The sequence below is a fragment of the Stegodyphus dumicola genome, chromosome 5 (genome assembly GCF_044657685.1).
Source record: "Stegodyphus dumicola isolate Sdum_Otavi_A_Nest chromosome 5, ASM4465768v1".
Classification (NCBI taxonomy): domain Eukaryota; kingdom Metazoa; phylum Arthropoda; class Arachnida; order Araneae; family Eresidae; genus Stegodyphus; species Stegodyphus dumicola.
Genome location: NC_140772.1, coordinates 74,193,649 through 74,210,563, shown reverse-complemented (window position 1 = coordinate 74,210,563; position 16,915 = coordinate 74,193,649). Strand labels below are relative to the sequence as shown.

General features: G+C 28.4%; 1 protein-coding gene across 3 annotated transcripts in view; it reads right to left on the bottom strand.

The window, feature by feature from the left end:
* Positions 1-953: 953 nt before the first annotated feature.
* LOC118185422 (coenzyme Q-binding protein COQ10 homolog B, mitochondrial) overlaps positions 954-16,915 on the bottom strand; it is a 29,750-nt gene continuing 13,788 nt past the window's right edge. Inside the window, exons 5-6 of one of the 3 annotated variants that reach the window (XR_015041148.1) lie at positions 16,093-16,211; positions 1,201-1,440 (exon numbers count right to left, since the gene is read on the bottom strand). Coding sequence is in view for 2 of the 3 variants with exons in the window: in XM_085816782.1 (XP_085672908.1) it covers positions 1,276-1,440 (165 nt within the window). In the remaining variant the exon portion in view is untranslated. Of the gene's footprint in view, positions 1,441-16,092; positions 16,212-16,266; positions 16,378-16,915 lie in introns of those variants that run through there. The other 2 variants (XM_085816782.1, XM_035355263.2) reach the window with 2 other exon arrangements.

The following is a 16,915-nucleotide window of genomic DNA, read 5'->3' as shown; positions in this document are numbered from 1 at the left end:
CAACACTTTTCAAAAAAAAGCTTTTTTATCTCCAACATGCAAGACTGTTGCCACTAGGAAAAATTAGTACTTTCAAAGTTTTTAATTAGTATTTTGGCTGATTAAAGTCGTATGAAGATGGGTCAAATGGTTAGTCAAAATGGCTTCTCACTAATTTTTGGAATCGGGAATAACGTGTTTAATGTTTGGCAATGCTATTTTTATTTCATAGTAAAACTTAGAAATTTTTATTAACAAAATCTTGGGTTTGAAAGCGAGCAATGGCAACAACTTTCGAAATAAAGCAAATTTTCATCTCCAGCTTGCAAGACTGTTGCCACTCGGAAAAATGAGGGTGAAAATTATCATTTTTCCGAGTTTTTAATTAATATCGCTGATTTTAGCTACCTTTTTTTTCGTAAAAAAAAAGTGGACGTCGACCTTTTCTAGAACCCAGAAAAGAATTTTAGAAAGTTCGGTGATGATGGCTATAGTAGTGACTGAGTTATTAGAGGACAAATACACAAAATTTCTTCTTTATGCACATAGATTACAAATATTTTTTTCTTTAGAATTTAAATTGGGAATATCAGCTACTATTAATTCATATAATATTAATTGTTTTATTAATTTGTATAATAAAACACTCAGCATCACATTGTCCATTTTTAAATCTGTTAAAGTAATAAATATCTTAGCAAAGTAGCAAATACATAATTTAAATTCATCCTAAGCAGAATGTTATGTAAGGTAAGATTCCTAATTTACTTATTTAATCTTAGGTTTACTTAATATTATAGATACTATCTTCATTATACATGATAAAATACTAGTCTTTAAGCATTATTCTACTTGAAGAGAAATAAAAAAAATTTACAAGTTTTATTAATTATACATGCACAATCCATTATGCTATTAGTAAACAGAGGGAGGAAAAATTAAGTTCTGAGTAATTCATGGCACACTTCAATAAATTTTCAGCCAAGAAAAATAAATTTATTACTATTCATTTCTAATCAAGACATCTCTTGTACTGATAAAAATCATTCCTTAACTAAAAGGGTTAAAGAGGTTTTTTTTTTTTTTTTTTCCCCGGAGGGAAGGGTAGAAAACATTTCACTTTATTTTAATCACACAAATATCACAATAACTTCAGAACAAAATATTAGGAATTAAATTTAATTCTAAAATAAGATTTTAAAATTATTATAGAATAACTGATTTTTTTTAAATATTGACAAAACTAAATTTTAATGAAACAATCTAAGTAAATAAATATACAAGAAACTAATTATTTTAAGGTATACTTCGTACAAAAAGTTGCTTTTGCTTCAAATTTGATGGTTTGCCATATAAGTGCTCAGCTCTCTGAAGAAAAGCATTAACCATCTTTCGAACAACTTCATTAAAAAACACATGTGATAACTGAGAATGGAGAAGAGAGCGAAATTCAAAGGAAACCTATTTAAAAAAAAAAAAAAAAAATTGTCATCAATATATATAACATGTAAAATTTCAGTATTTTTATAATATATAAAATTACATTTTTCAACTTTTTTATAATTTCACTGGAGCATACAACAGAATAATTTTAATAAACATTTTATATAAAAAAAAATAAACTAGAAAAAAGGATTAAGAAAAAGTTGTGAAAAAACATATAGCTTGCAAATACATTTATATATACTGTAAAATTTTACTTGGTGTTGCATTGATCTGTCTTGGAGATAACAATTTAAAATACACTATTCTTTAGAAGTTTCTAGATTTTGTTTGTTCACTTCAGACAGTGTTTGGGTTGGAGAGTAATCTTTCACATATATTTTTCTTTAAATAATGCATAAAAAAAGTTCTATTACATTTATGCTATCTGCATCCATCTTTATAATAAAATATTGCTATTTGTGAACAGACTGATCAATGTGTGGCAGTAGAAAGATGTAAGTTTCTACTTCAGATTTCATTTGTCTGCTTAGTTACATTAAAAGCTTGATTATCTGCAAAGCTCGAGAAATTGTTCCATTTTTCTTCCTTTACGTTAGTACGGGGTTTGTGCGGATTTAGAGTGAATAACAATGACAGATGTATCAAAACACACTTTATTAGCCAGTATTATTCAAGACTGCTCCAAATACAAGTTTACAATCATCGAAGAACTACTATAAACACACTGAATCAATCAGCGACACAGCCTTCACACTATCAGGTGATAACGGAGGAGACAACTTCACAGCAAAACACCAGAGTACAGCTCCTGATTCTGCTCGGTCGTTCTCAGAACTCCACATACTATCGAGATTTTCCATGCTACAACTTGCGATGCATTTAACGATACACTAGAGTACAGTTCCCAACTCCTCGGTTCAGTCGTTCCCAGAGCTGAACACACTCTAAGATCATACTCGACGATGCAATACAACTCGCGATACAGTGAGAGACTCTTTCGGTGCATTCGATGACCAACTTGGCACTTACTGACTGACTATCAATTCGATGGACTCTCACTAACTCCGCACTGACTCTCCACATACCAGCAGGGTTTATATAGCTTTTGGCTTGCGTCCAAGAACATTCTGGGCTAAACCATTAAGAATTCGTAACATAAGGTTCTCCATCCGTTTATGGCATATAGCCAATTTTGTCACTAAATGGGCGATTTCTCACCAAATGTGGCAACCTTGACTACCCTTGTCATTTTCTGGCAACCCTAAAACTGTTTTGCAGGGAAGCCATCTTACTGCAGCTGGATGTTTTGTAACAATATGATAATTGAGCATATAAAAAAATTCAACTCATAATAGTAAAGCCAAATAATGGAAGAAATTTCGAGTTTAAAATTATAAAAACATTTATTTATTATCAAAGCCTACATTTAAAATTATGTAAGAATTTAAGGGAAAAAAACTATTTCAGACATAAAAAAGCTGATGGCCTCAAACATATAAAAGTAAAGCACCTTGAGCAATTATAAAATACCACTGACCATTAGATCAAACATTGTGACAGAAATCTGAAGAAACTGTTGTTGTTTATTTAGCTAAATAATTGACAGATACAAATATAGCATGTAAAATGATTAAACTGCTTTTCATAATTTTTCATGCAACATCACTCTTATTTATCTGTTTTTTAATCATATATTTTCAAGTCATATATCAGGCCCAACAATAAGAGATCCAATCTCCTAACTTTGAAAATAATTCACAGCATACATATTCATCACATATTGCTTCACAGAAGGCAGTTTTTTTTAAAAAAAACTATACTCACTTTTACATTACTATTACTAAATTACACTATATGCTGACTATTTTTGACTGTCATCCATGAGGAGGGTTCAGTTTCCAGGACAAATTCTTGAAATACTGCAATGGATACAACAGTGTATAGGGAAGTGTAAACAACATTCTGCGAAAGAAATCCATGTAAATGTATTCATGTTTCAGATGCCATAAGAGAGATTCACAGTAGAAGTCTTATACGTGTTTTATGATGCCTTTAGAAAATTTGCATTTGTGCATTTTTTTTTTTTAATCTAAAATATTCTAGTTAGTTAAATGCTGGATAGTTGGGTTTTTCTTATGAATAGTTTCAAAACTGAGTTTATCTTAACAGCAAATCTATAATACTTATAAAATAGCTTTGAGTAAATATTTGCAACTTTTTAGAAGACCCTTTTTATCAATGCGATATTAAAACACACCAGAGAAACATTATAAAACTTGTGAAATGAGCACATGCATTTTCATTTTAACTATAATTTAAAGTTTAAATATAAACCGTGGGCTTATTGTATGACATGTATTTGCATAGCTCCATCCAATCTTTTAGATTATATCCTTGATGACTCTAAAACCGATAGAAACATACTAAAGGAAATGTTACAAAACAAATGAAACTCTCATTTTGCAATGATTATGATGCAAATATAATAACTGCTCATTGTTAAAATTAATGTCTTGGTTGCTTTTCATAAACTTTAAAGGAGTAAGTAGTAAACAAATAAATTTCACCAAAATATGGAAGCTGTTTGAAGAAGTATTAAACTAAACAGAATATTAAGTAAGTGTTGGACAGTACAGATGTACAACTGGAAAAGTCTCAAAGAAATTGGAAACTGAGGATAACTTAATATACTAATATGCTAAAACTGTATAAATTTTTTAGAGGTAAAAAATTAGATCTTACAGACACTTCTCTACTTATTTCAGTAAATTTTCTTATATAATTAAAAAAGTCGTATTTATGAATTCAACATAGCTAAAAACATCAAAATTTTGCAGCCTTCCTTAGCACAGAAAATCATCTGAAAGTCAATAAATATTTTATAAGATAAATTCAAACACTGATCCAAATTTTGAGTAGACTAATCTGTTCTCTTGCAGAATATAGCATTTTCAGAACAAATAATACTTAGCTCATTCAACAAAAATTACATTGTACAAAAAATATTATTAAAGATATGAAAAATGTATTTTTTTTTTCACTTCTCAAGGGAGAGAATTTTACAGTAGACCTTGTATATCAATATTTGCAAGCCAGAAAGGAGGAATATATATTAGCATTGAAGCACAAATGATGCAAAAAGTAAATTTTGATCCATTTAATTCATTCTTAAAAGTGCATTCTAGATTCATGCTCTACATTTTCTCACAGTAGATGCAAATCTATCCATCTGTTCAAAATGTTTGTAAAAACCTTACATCACATGTGTGAAAGCTGACAAAAATTGAATTTGGAAAAGTTTTTTTTTTTTTTTTTTTTTTAATCAGATATAGATTGCTGTCTTGCCATAACCCTATTTACCAGGTTTCTCACCTTCTAATCCCGCTATTCTCTCTTATCAAAATAATTCTATGTGGGCAAAATTTTAGACCATTCAAACTATATATATAGGTGCTATTCCATGACAAATATTGAAATAAATATTCTATCAATTCTTCCAAGAATGTCAGAATGTTTGAACAAATTTGCATACTCCTACGGATGTTATTTTAAGGTGACTAGGTACAATTTTAAAGGAATTTTTTTACAAGCGTTTTCTGCAATTTTTTGTCACCAAAGGTGTACACACATAACTCACATACTTTTACTTAATTTCAAACAACTGCACTTTTAAAGGACCTTTAAAATAAAATCTCATTATACCTACATAAAACATTCATTAAAATCGCATTAATCTGTAAAAATTGTTGCTTTGAATAGTTTGAAAAGTACAGTCTTTGTTATCATACCACGTTAGCAGCCGCTTTATTTATAAATGATATTTTTTTCTAAAAGTTTAGTATTTGCATTCACTGCAATAGTAAATATTATTAAAAAGAAATGTTTATTGGTTATATGTAATTTTTTAAAATATATAACAACAAATATAGTAGCTATTTATGCATTTTTAGAACAAATATATTTTACTTGATGTTTGAAATGTGCTTGATGATGACTTATTTCTCAAATGCTCTGTCTAACTGCTCTTTCATAAAGATTACAAATCTTTTCCTTGATTTTTAAGATGCTTACATAAGAGTGCTGTTTCTTAACAGTTAGCAGTAGTGCACCACTGATTTCAATAATCCATACATTATTTTAGGTCTGCATTTAGAAAGTGTTCTTTTCATCATTCTGAAAGCAGAATAATCTACTACTTAAACATCAGTGGATTGTTATAAAAAAAAAAAAAAAAAAAAAAAAGATATTCCATGTCTCTTTTGACTTTTTCTTTTAAATATTTTAATAAAAAAAGGTTAAAAAAATTTCTTTGGGCCTTTTTTGTTTCCTTTCTTTCTCTCTCTCTCTCTTTTTTTTAAGGGGAGAAGAACAAAGACTTGCAATTCCCTGTCATAAGAGTGCTAACTTCCATGAAAGTTAGCCTCTTTTGGTCAAGTCAGAAAAACTTCACCTGAATTTTTAGCATAAAAGATCCAATTTTATAATAATTGTAGCAGAAGGCTCAGAAATGCTACAGTTCCCTATAATCAGAAACATCCTATGATTTTACCTAAGAATCATAATGTTACACATTTAAATATTAAGCATTATCATAAAACGTCTCTTCATGCAAGTACCCAGCTACTTATTTTTGTCATATGACGGATTTTGGATTGTGAGTGCTAGAGATATTATTAGAAAGTATTTAAGCCAATGTGTTATCTGCTGCAGATATAGAGCGCAAAATGAAACTTAGCTGATGGCACATTTACTTGCTTCAAGATTTACTCAAAGTAGATCTTTTTCTTGCATAGGTATTGATTTTGCAGGACCATTTAACATCAAATATCGTTCTAGTAGAGGAGTTAAAATCTTTTAGTGTTATGTATGTCTATTTATTATTTTACTACCAGAGCAACATATTTAGAATTACTTGGTGATCTTTCAAGAAAATCATTCATTGCAACACTTAAGAGGTTTATAGCCTGTAGAGGCAAATCATGTGAAATTTGTAATGATTATGCAACGAACAGCATTTTTTACTGTTCAACAAAATTAATACTTATAGGATTATAGTTCACCCGAGAATATTAAATGGTTATTTAATCCACCCCTCTGCACCTCATTTTGGAGGACTTTAGGAAGCAGAGATCAAGTCGATGAAAGACCAATTAAAGAGATGTTTAGGAACACTTATTCTCACATACAAGTAAATTTTGACAACAAAAACCCAAATTGAATCCTGTCTTAATTCTAGGCCTTTGGTACCAGCTTCAAGTGATTGCAATGACCTGGAGGCCATAATACCAGGACACTTTTTAACAGGAGTGGCTTTTGAAGTACTTTTCCAGAACCTAACCTAATTCGAGAAAAGCTAAGTTACAGTGATCAGTGAATTACAAAAGCTGTTTTAACACTCCTGGAAGAGATAGAGTTGTATTTTTCCAGATTTGCAGCAGAGACCTATGTAGTGCAAGTTGCAGCAAGGTCTGAAAATTGGTGTTATGGTTCTCAATAAGAACAAGAATGTAAACTGTGTGAAAAAAATATGAGACAGTTCTATATTTCCCGTTCTACTAGGCCGATTGACGAAATTCAAACTGCGTTTTTCATATCTCAAAAGCGCGACTTAGGATATGTATTAGGTTTATATATAGCACTATTCTAACATAGGTATTTTGACACAAAATCAGACTTTTCTGAAATAATATACCAATTTTTTTACATATTTCGATTCTACAACTCAAATTATGCCTTAATATTAACTTTTGTAGAATTTGGTGCGAAATTTACGGAGAAATTCAAAAATTTATGTTGCCACCTTTTTTTTTTTTTTTTTTTTTCCAGTTTGCGTCAAGAATAGATCACTTGGTGAACTTCTTAATATATGGCAACCTATTTTCCTTTCCCTTTTTACATTGCGCGCGAGAGGAAAAAGTCACATTGTTTCTTTTTTCAAATAATGTTCTTTATATTATATTTTTAATTATAATTTTTCTTATTTTAAATAATTTTCTTCTTTTTCTAATTTTAATTGTTTAAGTTGCGTGGTTTCTTTCAAATAACTGTTTTAAAACTTTCTATTTACTCAATCGAACTGCGTAGTTTAAATAAAAGATGGATCCTTTATTTTTTTTTCAAATAGTTTTTTTATTCTATATTTTTTAGTCATACATATTATTTTAGACTTTTATTTTAATTGTTTGTGTAGCATTGCCTCTTCAGATAATCGTTTTAAAATTTTCTATTCATTCATTCAAACTATGCATTTAAAAAATATTTATTAATATAAATTTTCCAGAATTTTATTTTATTTATTTCAACTGCGTTTCTTTTGGAAGAATACTTTTTGACTCGGACTACAATGCATTTTAAAACTGCATAGATTAAAAGAGAAAGTACAGTAAAGCACAGTTAACATGACTTTCAATGTTCAATTCAGAAAAGATACTATATAAACAAAAGAAATGTATATCCGACATTTTAACTTAGGATGACTTGCATACATTGCTTTAAACAGTTTTATCATTATGCCTATTGCTTTACACAATTTTATCATCTTACATTTAATTTCTTAAAATGTAATTCATATTTCAGTCAAATATTTTATTATCGAAATCCCAAGAATCAAATATTATAAAATTAAAAAATTTTAAATGTGAAAAAAAAGACTAATTTTTATGCAAAATTTTATTTTTTTCTTCAACCATTTTGCAATTATATTAAAAAGCATCCAACTATTTGAAATATCTTGGTATTTGACAATAATTTTAAATAAAGTTATTGCATTTCATTTCAAAAGGGCCCACAAACGCCAGAGCAGTAAACTCCTTGAACACTGGTAGCTCTGAGGTTCGAATACCTGTGAACGGGCTGGTTGCATGGGCGTTTTCATCTTTTTTCTCATGTGTAATGTGTATGCCAGCTGGTTTCCCTTAGAAAGTTCTTTACGAAGGCATCCTTCCTTTTAGGCATACAGCCCTGCTTTCCCATAACTTAACAATCAAATTCAAACCATTTCATCAGTGTTTGGTTAGAGCCTCTATCAGTCTTTAGAGGCTAAGCATTTTGAAGGCATGAGATGGAAGGAAAAACTGGTTTCATCAAGAAGGAAAACGTCTTTAGGTGATGTCCACATACATCACTGGATAAATTCCTGAATCTTCAAATAATCTGACTGAGAAATCATGGGATGCTCTGTTTATGATACGATATGATGTTCTATGAAGTAATTTAAATTTATACAACCATATATTCGAAAACCAGTCACTCTTCAATCTGCAGTGATATCGTTTTTGTCTTTTCTGTTAGCACAAGCTCAATTGCTGCTATTTGCTGGTATCTCCAAGTGTCCACACATCCAAGTGTTTTCTCTTTGAACACCCAACTTCCTTGAAGTAGATTCCCCTTTAAATTTTTGCTTCCACCCCCTAATTTTCTTCTACATTTGTTTTCAGTGCTGACACAAGAAAATTAAGATTTTTAGATTGTTACACTTCCATAAATTTTGCATTCTTGTCAATTTTTTTTTTTTTTTAATATCAATTGCATTAAATGTGTTTCAGCTGAAGACAGCTTCTAGACATTTTAACTATGAATAAAGTTTAAAGCAAAGTCCAAAGGATAAATATTTGAATTAAAAGATTTTTGTTAAATGAGAAAGAAATAAACCACTCCAGCAGCGCTTATCCTGTACCACCAAGTAACCCAATTCTTATATCAGGTGCAAAATACCTTAATCATATTATTTAGAGGTTTTAAGCCTAAAAATTTCTATATTAAAGAAGATGTTTTTTATATAACCTTCAACACTAAAAAAAATTACTACTTAAAACATTCTTTCTAAGAGGATTAATGTAAAAATTTATGTTTATATATATGTTTTTTAAAGCTGGGACATGACCCAAAGTGTCAACGTCATGTTTGCTTAAAAACATTGTGAAAATAAACATTGTGAAACAAAAGAACTTTTCTCAGTTTTAGACAATTAAATTTAAATGAAGTTAAAGTAAAGTAGCAGACGATAACACAGCAAAGGTAAAAATTTACTCTTACAGATATTTAAAAAAAAAGAGGAAAAAAGAAAGAAATTTTTTTAAAAAGTTTAAAATTTGAATAATGTCATCCATAATTAAAAAAAAATAGCTTTTCATATAGTATTAATAAATATTTATTATGCATCATTGAGGGGAAAAACTTCATATAATTAATTCTCCGTGAAAATTTATTTGAGATTTAAAAATAGCTGTGGCAATTCACTGTAACAAAATCCATAAACCACATTTGGCGTAATTATTGCTCAAAAAAAGATGCCAAACTTCAACCTGCATAAATATGTAAATTTGTGTATATCTTTGAAAATTTTGAATAAAAAGTCTAATTTTTTGAAGGTATGCTTAGGAATACACCTACTTTAAGATGATGGTAAACATTTTATAGGTTATACTTCAAAACTTTTTTCGAAAAATTTATAAAAATTATTTTAAAATAAATCATAAAAAATGGGTGAATTTTATTTGGAATGAACCTAAATTTTGAAATGTGAAAGGATGAATAAAAAAAGTTTAATAAAAAAATGAGATATTAATAAATATATACCAAATTCAATTAACATTGAGGAACTCAAATTTTGAGAGCTAAATTTTTAAAAACTACTTGTACAATTTTTACAAAACTTAGTAGTCTGGCATAATTTGAGTCATAGAATCGAAATATGGAAAAAAAATTGCATTTCATTTTAGAAAAAGTTCAATTTTGTGTCAAAATACTTATATTAGAATGATGTTATATATAAATCTAATATATATTCTAGGTCGCCCTTTTGAGACATGAAAAACGCAATTTGAATTTCGTCAATCGGCCCAGTAGAATGGGAGACATAGAACTGTTCCTCCCCTTTTTTTGCGCAGTGTACCTCTGCTACACTATAGAGTGTAGAGATATTATATAGGCAGAATTATTAAAGTGCATCTTGGTCTGGATGGCAGAGTTTGAGCGGTGGTTTTACGCACCTCCAATGCTGAAATAAAGCGACCTATAGCAAAGCTATGTCCTTTGCCATTTAATTCATGATATTAGAGGCTTCTTTTTTATTTTATTTTTCAGATCTAATTAATTTTAAAATTTACAAAATATGTACAAAATATGAAGTAAATCAAAAAGAAAGTCGAAATTCGAGCTGCAAAGTGCTTGTGTTTGGGTGGAGGACTATGTTTATTACAAATTTGATGGCTCCAGGTGCTATCATTTTTCCACACTGCGAGGAACATAAATAATATTCATATATCAGTATAAAGTATCATAATATTCATATATTCAGGAAAATTTCATTTTACTAATAAGATAAAAAAAATTCAAAATATTTTACTAGAAATTACTTATAAGGAAATTGTTTAGTTCTGAATGTTAAGCAGAATAGAGATAGTGAATAAAATTAAAATTCTATGAATTAGATCTGTATTTTTCCTCACTTGAATGTCATCACTGCGGTAAATTAATACAGGTTTACATGAATGATTACCAACTGTGTTGTTATTAATCCAATAATAAATCTATGAAAAGTAAAAAATATGTGACCAGGACTTTTTTAACTACCTATCATGGAAATTTTCAAAAAAAAAAATCTGATGTGTACACCACGACTTCCTTATACAGAATATTAAATTATACGCATTTTTTTCTTGAATTTCATTTAAATTGATTGGGTGGAATTAAATCTACTTTGTTGACAGCGCATAAACCACAATAGAATAAATGCACTCTTTAAAATTCACTATATTTGTTTACTATAACACTTTGAATGCACAAAATTTATATCATTTGAAGAATTATCGTTGCCACGTGTTCTTTCAAATACTATAATAAAGCTAAAATGATGTATGAAAGAAATTAAGCAAACAAAACAGAAAAGAAACAGTTTTTCACAGACAATTGAGTATTTCTCATTCAATTAATTCAGTTCTCACTTCGCGACAAGGCAAAAATACATAAAAACTCAAAATATCTGCATTAAAAATTACGAAGTAAATCTTAAACACTTATTTCCTCGAAAGGATTAAGCATGATTTAATTCGCAATAATAAATGAAGGCGTTTTTGTGTGTGTGTGTGTTGCGAAGCTCTCTAGATTGGCAACAAATCTACAATTCTGCTGTTTCAAATGTAAACAAATATGTCTGCCATGTTATTTAAAACTTAACCGCACTTAAACAGCTTTTAAATTGTTGATAATTGTACAAATATTGCTTCCAGAATTACGAAAGGCATAAAAACCTTAACCGGAAGATAAAAACTAAATAATTCAATCATTTTTAAAGCAAAAAATATACAATTTACAAACATATAAGAGTAAAGAAACTGAGATCACTGAGCTGCGTAACAGACTGGGTATATATAAAAATATATTTATATACATTTGGTGCGGCCGATTGCAACCAAAATACGAGGTGCACATCTACATGTTATAGCAGTCTTATATACAAAATTTCAACGTTCTGAGGCTACTTGTTTTTGAGTTATGCGAATACGTACGTTCGTACAGACGCCATGAAAAATTCTCTTCAGAATTAATTTTAAAGCAGTTTTATAATTTTTTTGGAGGAAAAGAGTCTTTTATTCTGTGCTTACTTACAGATATCACGCAGAAACATCGTTAAATTGCATTCGATAGTGGTGAAAATGGATATTTTCATTGAAATATGTTGCCTGAAACTTTTCGCTATTACAATACTTCCTTTTTACTTCGTACAAGGAAGTAAAAAAAAAAAAAAAAAAAAAACCACATTCATTCACAACACTGTTTTTTGTATCTGTAACTAATACTGAACTTCAATAAAATTACCAAATGCATGTGATAACTGTCATTATACTAGTAATTTTGATGTTACATATATGCTTTCAATCAATGAAACCACCCTATAATTGTTAGCAAGATGGCATTAATTGTCTCTTAATTTTTCAAGTTGGTATTAAATCTCCATTAGTCATGACAGACAAATATTTTGCAAAGTTAGCTTCAATAAACTTGAGAGATTTCAAGAGAGAGGCAAAACAGAAATAATTTCCATAAGCTTCTCAAAGTCTGAATAGTATGAATTTGAAAAATCACTGTAGGTATGTATTGGTGTTCCTGAGCTAAAGACATAAAAAGGTAATTCAAATACAAACAGAATTTTAATGATGTTAACATGGAGTTTTCTCCCACTGTTACACACATTTTAATATGTTTATTGTGGTAGCTAAAGTAATTTTCACATTTAGTAATATATAAGGAAATCTTATTGATTATGGAAAACGTCAAAAAAAAAAAAAAAAAAAAAAATCCACTATGTACAGAAATATGTAAAATTAATTAATTAATTAGTTTTAAGAACCAAATAAATTATCATTCAATCCTTTTTATCATTATTATTTTCATACAATAAATCAAAATTATTATATTTAAATGTCAGGCATTTACACAAAATTAAAGATACGAGTTCACAGAATAAAAGACTATCGACTACCCAGTATCCAGACTAACTGGATTGGTTTAGTTTATTTAATTATGGCAAAGCACTTAAGGGCTATCTGCCTAAGGGAAGGGGTGCCTTCATGGAGGACTTTCTAAAGAAACTGGCTCGTATACACATTGCACATGGGGTAAACCATGAAAACGCCCATTCATGAGAAATCCAACCTCTGACCAAACTGCCAGTGTTCAGCGACTTTAGTACTCGACTGCAAGTTGGCCCCAAACTAACTGGAACCATAGCCCATTAAGATTTCCCCCCTTCCTGCTTTCCTCCATAAGGGAAAAAAATAGCATCTTACAAAAATAATCAGATACTTGTAATTTCTGAAAATTAATGTTAAAGAATATTATATGCATTAGATTGAAATTATGGAATATGGTTTTCTGTGAAGTATATATATAGAGAGAGTGCTCTTTTTACATTAATTTTTTTCCAAAGTAAAATAGGCTTAACCTTTAGCACACATTCAGTTAGATTTTTTATTATTTTTAACCTAATTTATTTCTATTAATCTTGCATTACTTTAAAGAAGTACTGTGTTTGCAAATTTTATATTTCACTTCTTATGAAATATGTTTGATAGAATTCACATCTGGATATTGAGGAGATATTTTGAGTATTTTAAGAATGTTAAACATCAGCCAGAGTTGAATAGTCAGAGCAGTAAATTTAGAAACATTGTCTTAGTAAAATCTGAAATTATTTTGCAGTGTGCTGATAATTTCAAATTTTATTTTAAAATATCAATATTTATACATTAATACATTATGATTTCAATAAATACAGACTCAGGATTTCAAAGAGTGGTATACTCCACTCTATATCATAACTTCTCCTGTTCCATTTTCTACAGCTGTACTAACTTTCAAAATTTAGCTTTGGTTCTTTTGCATGCTACAATCTGCCAAATTATATTAAATTAGCTTTTTTCATTAATTCTACTTTATTCCAGTATTTGGAATTCTTAATTCTAAAAAATTTTGTGAAAATTGAAGTTTTCTGTTCCTTCACTGAACATAGAATCTTTAATTTGCTACCTAGCAATTATATCTAACACAGAAGATTTATGTTTAATAGTTTTTTAATTAAAGAATACTCTACATCAGTGGTCTTCAAAATTTCTTGACTCATGGAACCCTTAGAACCATAAGGCTTTTTTCACCCAAACTTAGAAAAAATATATCTTATAATAATATTTAAAGTAGATCAATATGTTAGAGGTACTTTATGTAATGACAATTAAAGGAAAGCATTATATTTTTTATTAAAAAATTTTAACAAAAAAATAATGTAATTTACTCATTAATCACCTACCTTCATTATATTTAGCGACAGGCATGCACTTTTTTACACAAATTCTCAAAGTCTAGCTCTATTTAATGTTATCTTCAGTCACATTTCATAGTCTGTATTTCATTTGTTTTTGTTGCCACATACATTGAGGAAATTTTTTCACATAAATACGTTGTTGCGAATGGCATTAAAATGTTTATAGCTGTGTGAGAAATGTCTAGTTCTGCTACAGTATTGGTAATTCTCGAATAGAATTTTTATCCAATTACACTTAGTTTTTTCTCTTGGGAAATATTCTATTATAGTTTTCTTCAATTGAAAAATGTGCTCATTGTAGAATTTTTAACACTATCATCTAAATTCATTTTCCATTAGAAAACTGTTTAGTTTTACAAAGCACTGCTTGCCATTCTCTTTGACATATGACAACAACATGATAAGTTTTAAAATTAATGTATAACTAAGTATACTCTTTATATTTTTTAATTAATAAACAAAATCAACTAGTGTGAATGCTTTGTAATTTTCTTTTCAAACTTTTATTTTGACTTGCGAAACCCTGGTGTTTGATTCACTGAACACATTTTGAAGACAATTACCCTACATATACTGTATTATGCTGTAATATTAGCATAATACTGTGCTGTATTCCATAAAACATCTTGGATGGTTCTTTCTTAAATCTTCTTTCCTTCTGAATTCTATCTTGTTTTGAATAATATTTATTCCTTAACTGATAAATTCTTTAACAAACCACTTCAGGAATTTTCTAATATATTTCATTTTTCAATCATCATTTTCAAATGCCATAATAATAAAACATTGAAATATCATAAATTCTATGAAATATTTATTGAAGAATACAGGATGATGATTTTGCAGATACTGTCTATTGTAATTTCATGTAAATAATGTCACAAATGTACATATTGTATTCAATCCAAATTTCTGAAATATGAATTTTCAATTCTAAATATGTTATTAATATTTGGCTGATTATTTTATTCTTATTAAATGATTCTTATTAAAAATTAAAGATATTAATATTTAGCTGATTATTTTAGTCTTATAAAGAAAATTTATTTCAAAGGAAATTACATTTTACATTACATTTACAAAAATTTTAAATGTATTAAATTCTAATCATAAGATTACAGTTTAATAGATTTAAAATTTTTTATTCTAATTCCAGAAATTAAAAATGTTTAATCAGTTTTCTGAGACACTATATTTTATGTAATCCAAATGAGAAAATTTTTTTTCTTATTTCAAAGAAGATTATGCAGTTAAAAGAATAAAATATTTTTACATAAGTTAAAAAAAAAAAAAAAAGAAAAAAGAAAAAAGAAAATACATGTAATGTGATGAAATGGAATAATAGTGAAATAACATTTTATTTACCTATGCACACAACCAATTTTATGTAATATAAAACAATAAAATTAATATTTTTGTATGCCAAATTCACAATCTTGTCTTTTTCCTCTAAAAAAAAAGAATTAACACATCACAGAATTGTTTAGTCTGATTAAGTGATGCCTTAAGAAATAAGTAAAACACAAACCTATATACAGCACATAATTGCTTTTCTTTTAATGCTTATAAGTTATACATATATCAAATGACATGTCTTGAGATATTAATAAAATACACAGAACACATCTGTATGATGGGATTATTATTTTTTTATAATAAGCTTATAAAATTTAAGCATACATGTGAATTAATTCAATAGCTTTATAAAACTATATTGTTAAACTTAGCTAATTTGAAAGCTAACTGAAATTTCACAAATTCTTGATTTTTACAATGCCAAAATTACTTAATTTTAAAGCTATCTCTTTTTATTATTATTATTACTCAAATCTAGAGGAGTTTCATACTTCTGGATGCTGTAGAATATATCTTTTCTTAGTGTTCTTATTCCATCTTCGGTCATATTTCATTTAGTCCCTTGTTTTAGTCCACTAATAGCTACACTGCTTCTCATAACATTATCCACCTGAAGGGTATCAAAATCATGTATTTTCCTCTCAATGAGTTTTACATAGTACAACCAATTGATCAAGGCATCATCCAGAATCTAAAGCACTTTTATTATCAAAAAGTAGTTTTAGAAATCTTTTACACTTCGAATATGCAAACAAAAGCAGATCTCCTTGAAGCAGCTTGAATGATAAGGAAAGCCACAAATGATTATGAACTACTACTATAAAATAAGCTTTACATATAAAATCATTCAAGAAAGGGGCTTTTCTAAAATTCAAAGATCATTCCAGAAAAATTTACTAGTACTGCTTTGAAAACACTGGGCTGATGTCAATCAGTATGTTATTTAAATGTTGATACTGTAACATAGAGAGTGTCAAATAATGTCAAAAGATCACATTTTCATTTTGTAAGTGAAGTCTGTTATTTAAAGACAATCAAAAAGAAGTTATTGAAAATTGAAACATTTTTCTAAGATGAGATAACTGGCTTTCTTTTCATCGTTTTTTCATCATACATGCTGAGGAAGATTACAAATATCTACAAGAATGGCATAAATGTGTTAACCAAGGTAAGTAAGTGTTAATGAAATTATTATGGTTTCATGGAATTTGATAGTTTGAATATTTTTGCATCCTCTTAAAAATTTGACTGTGTTTGTTATACTGCTTTATCTTTCTAATTACTTAAATCAAAGAAAAAATCTGATCTGGACAC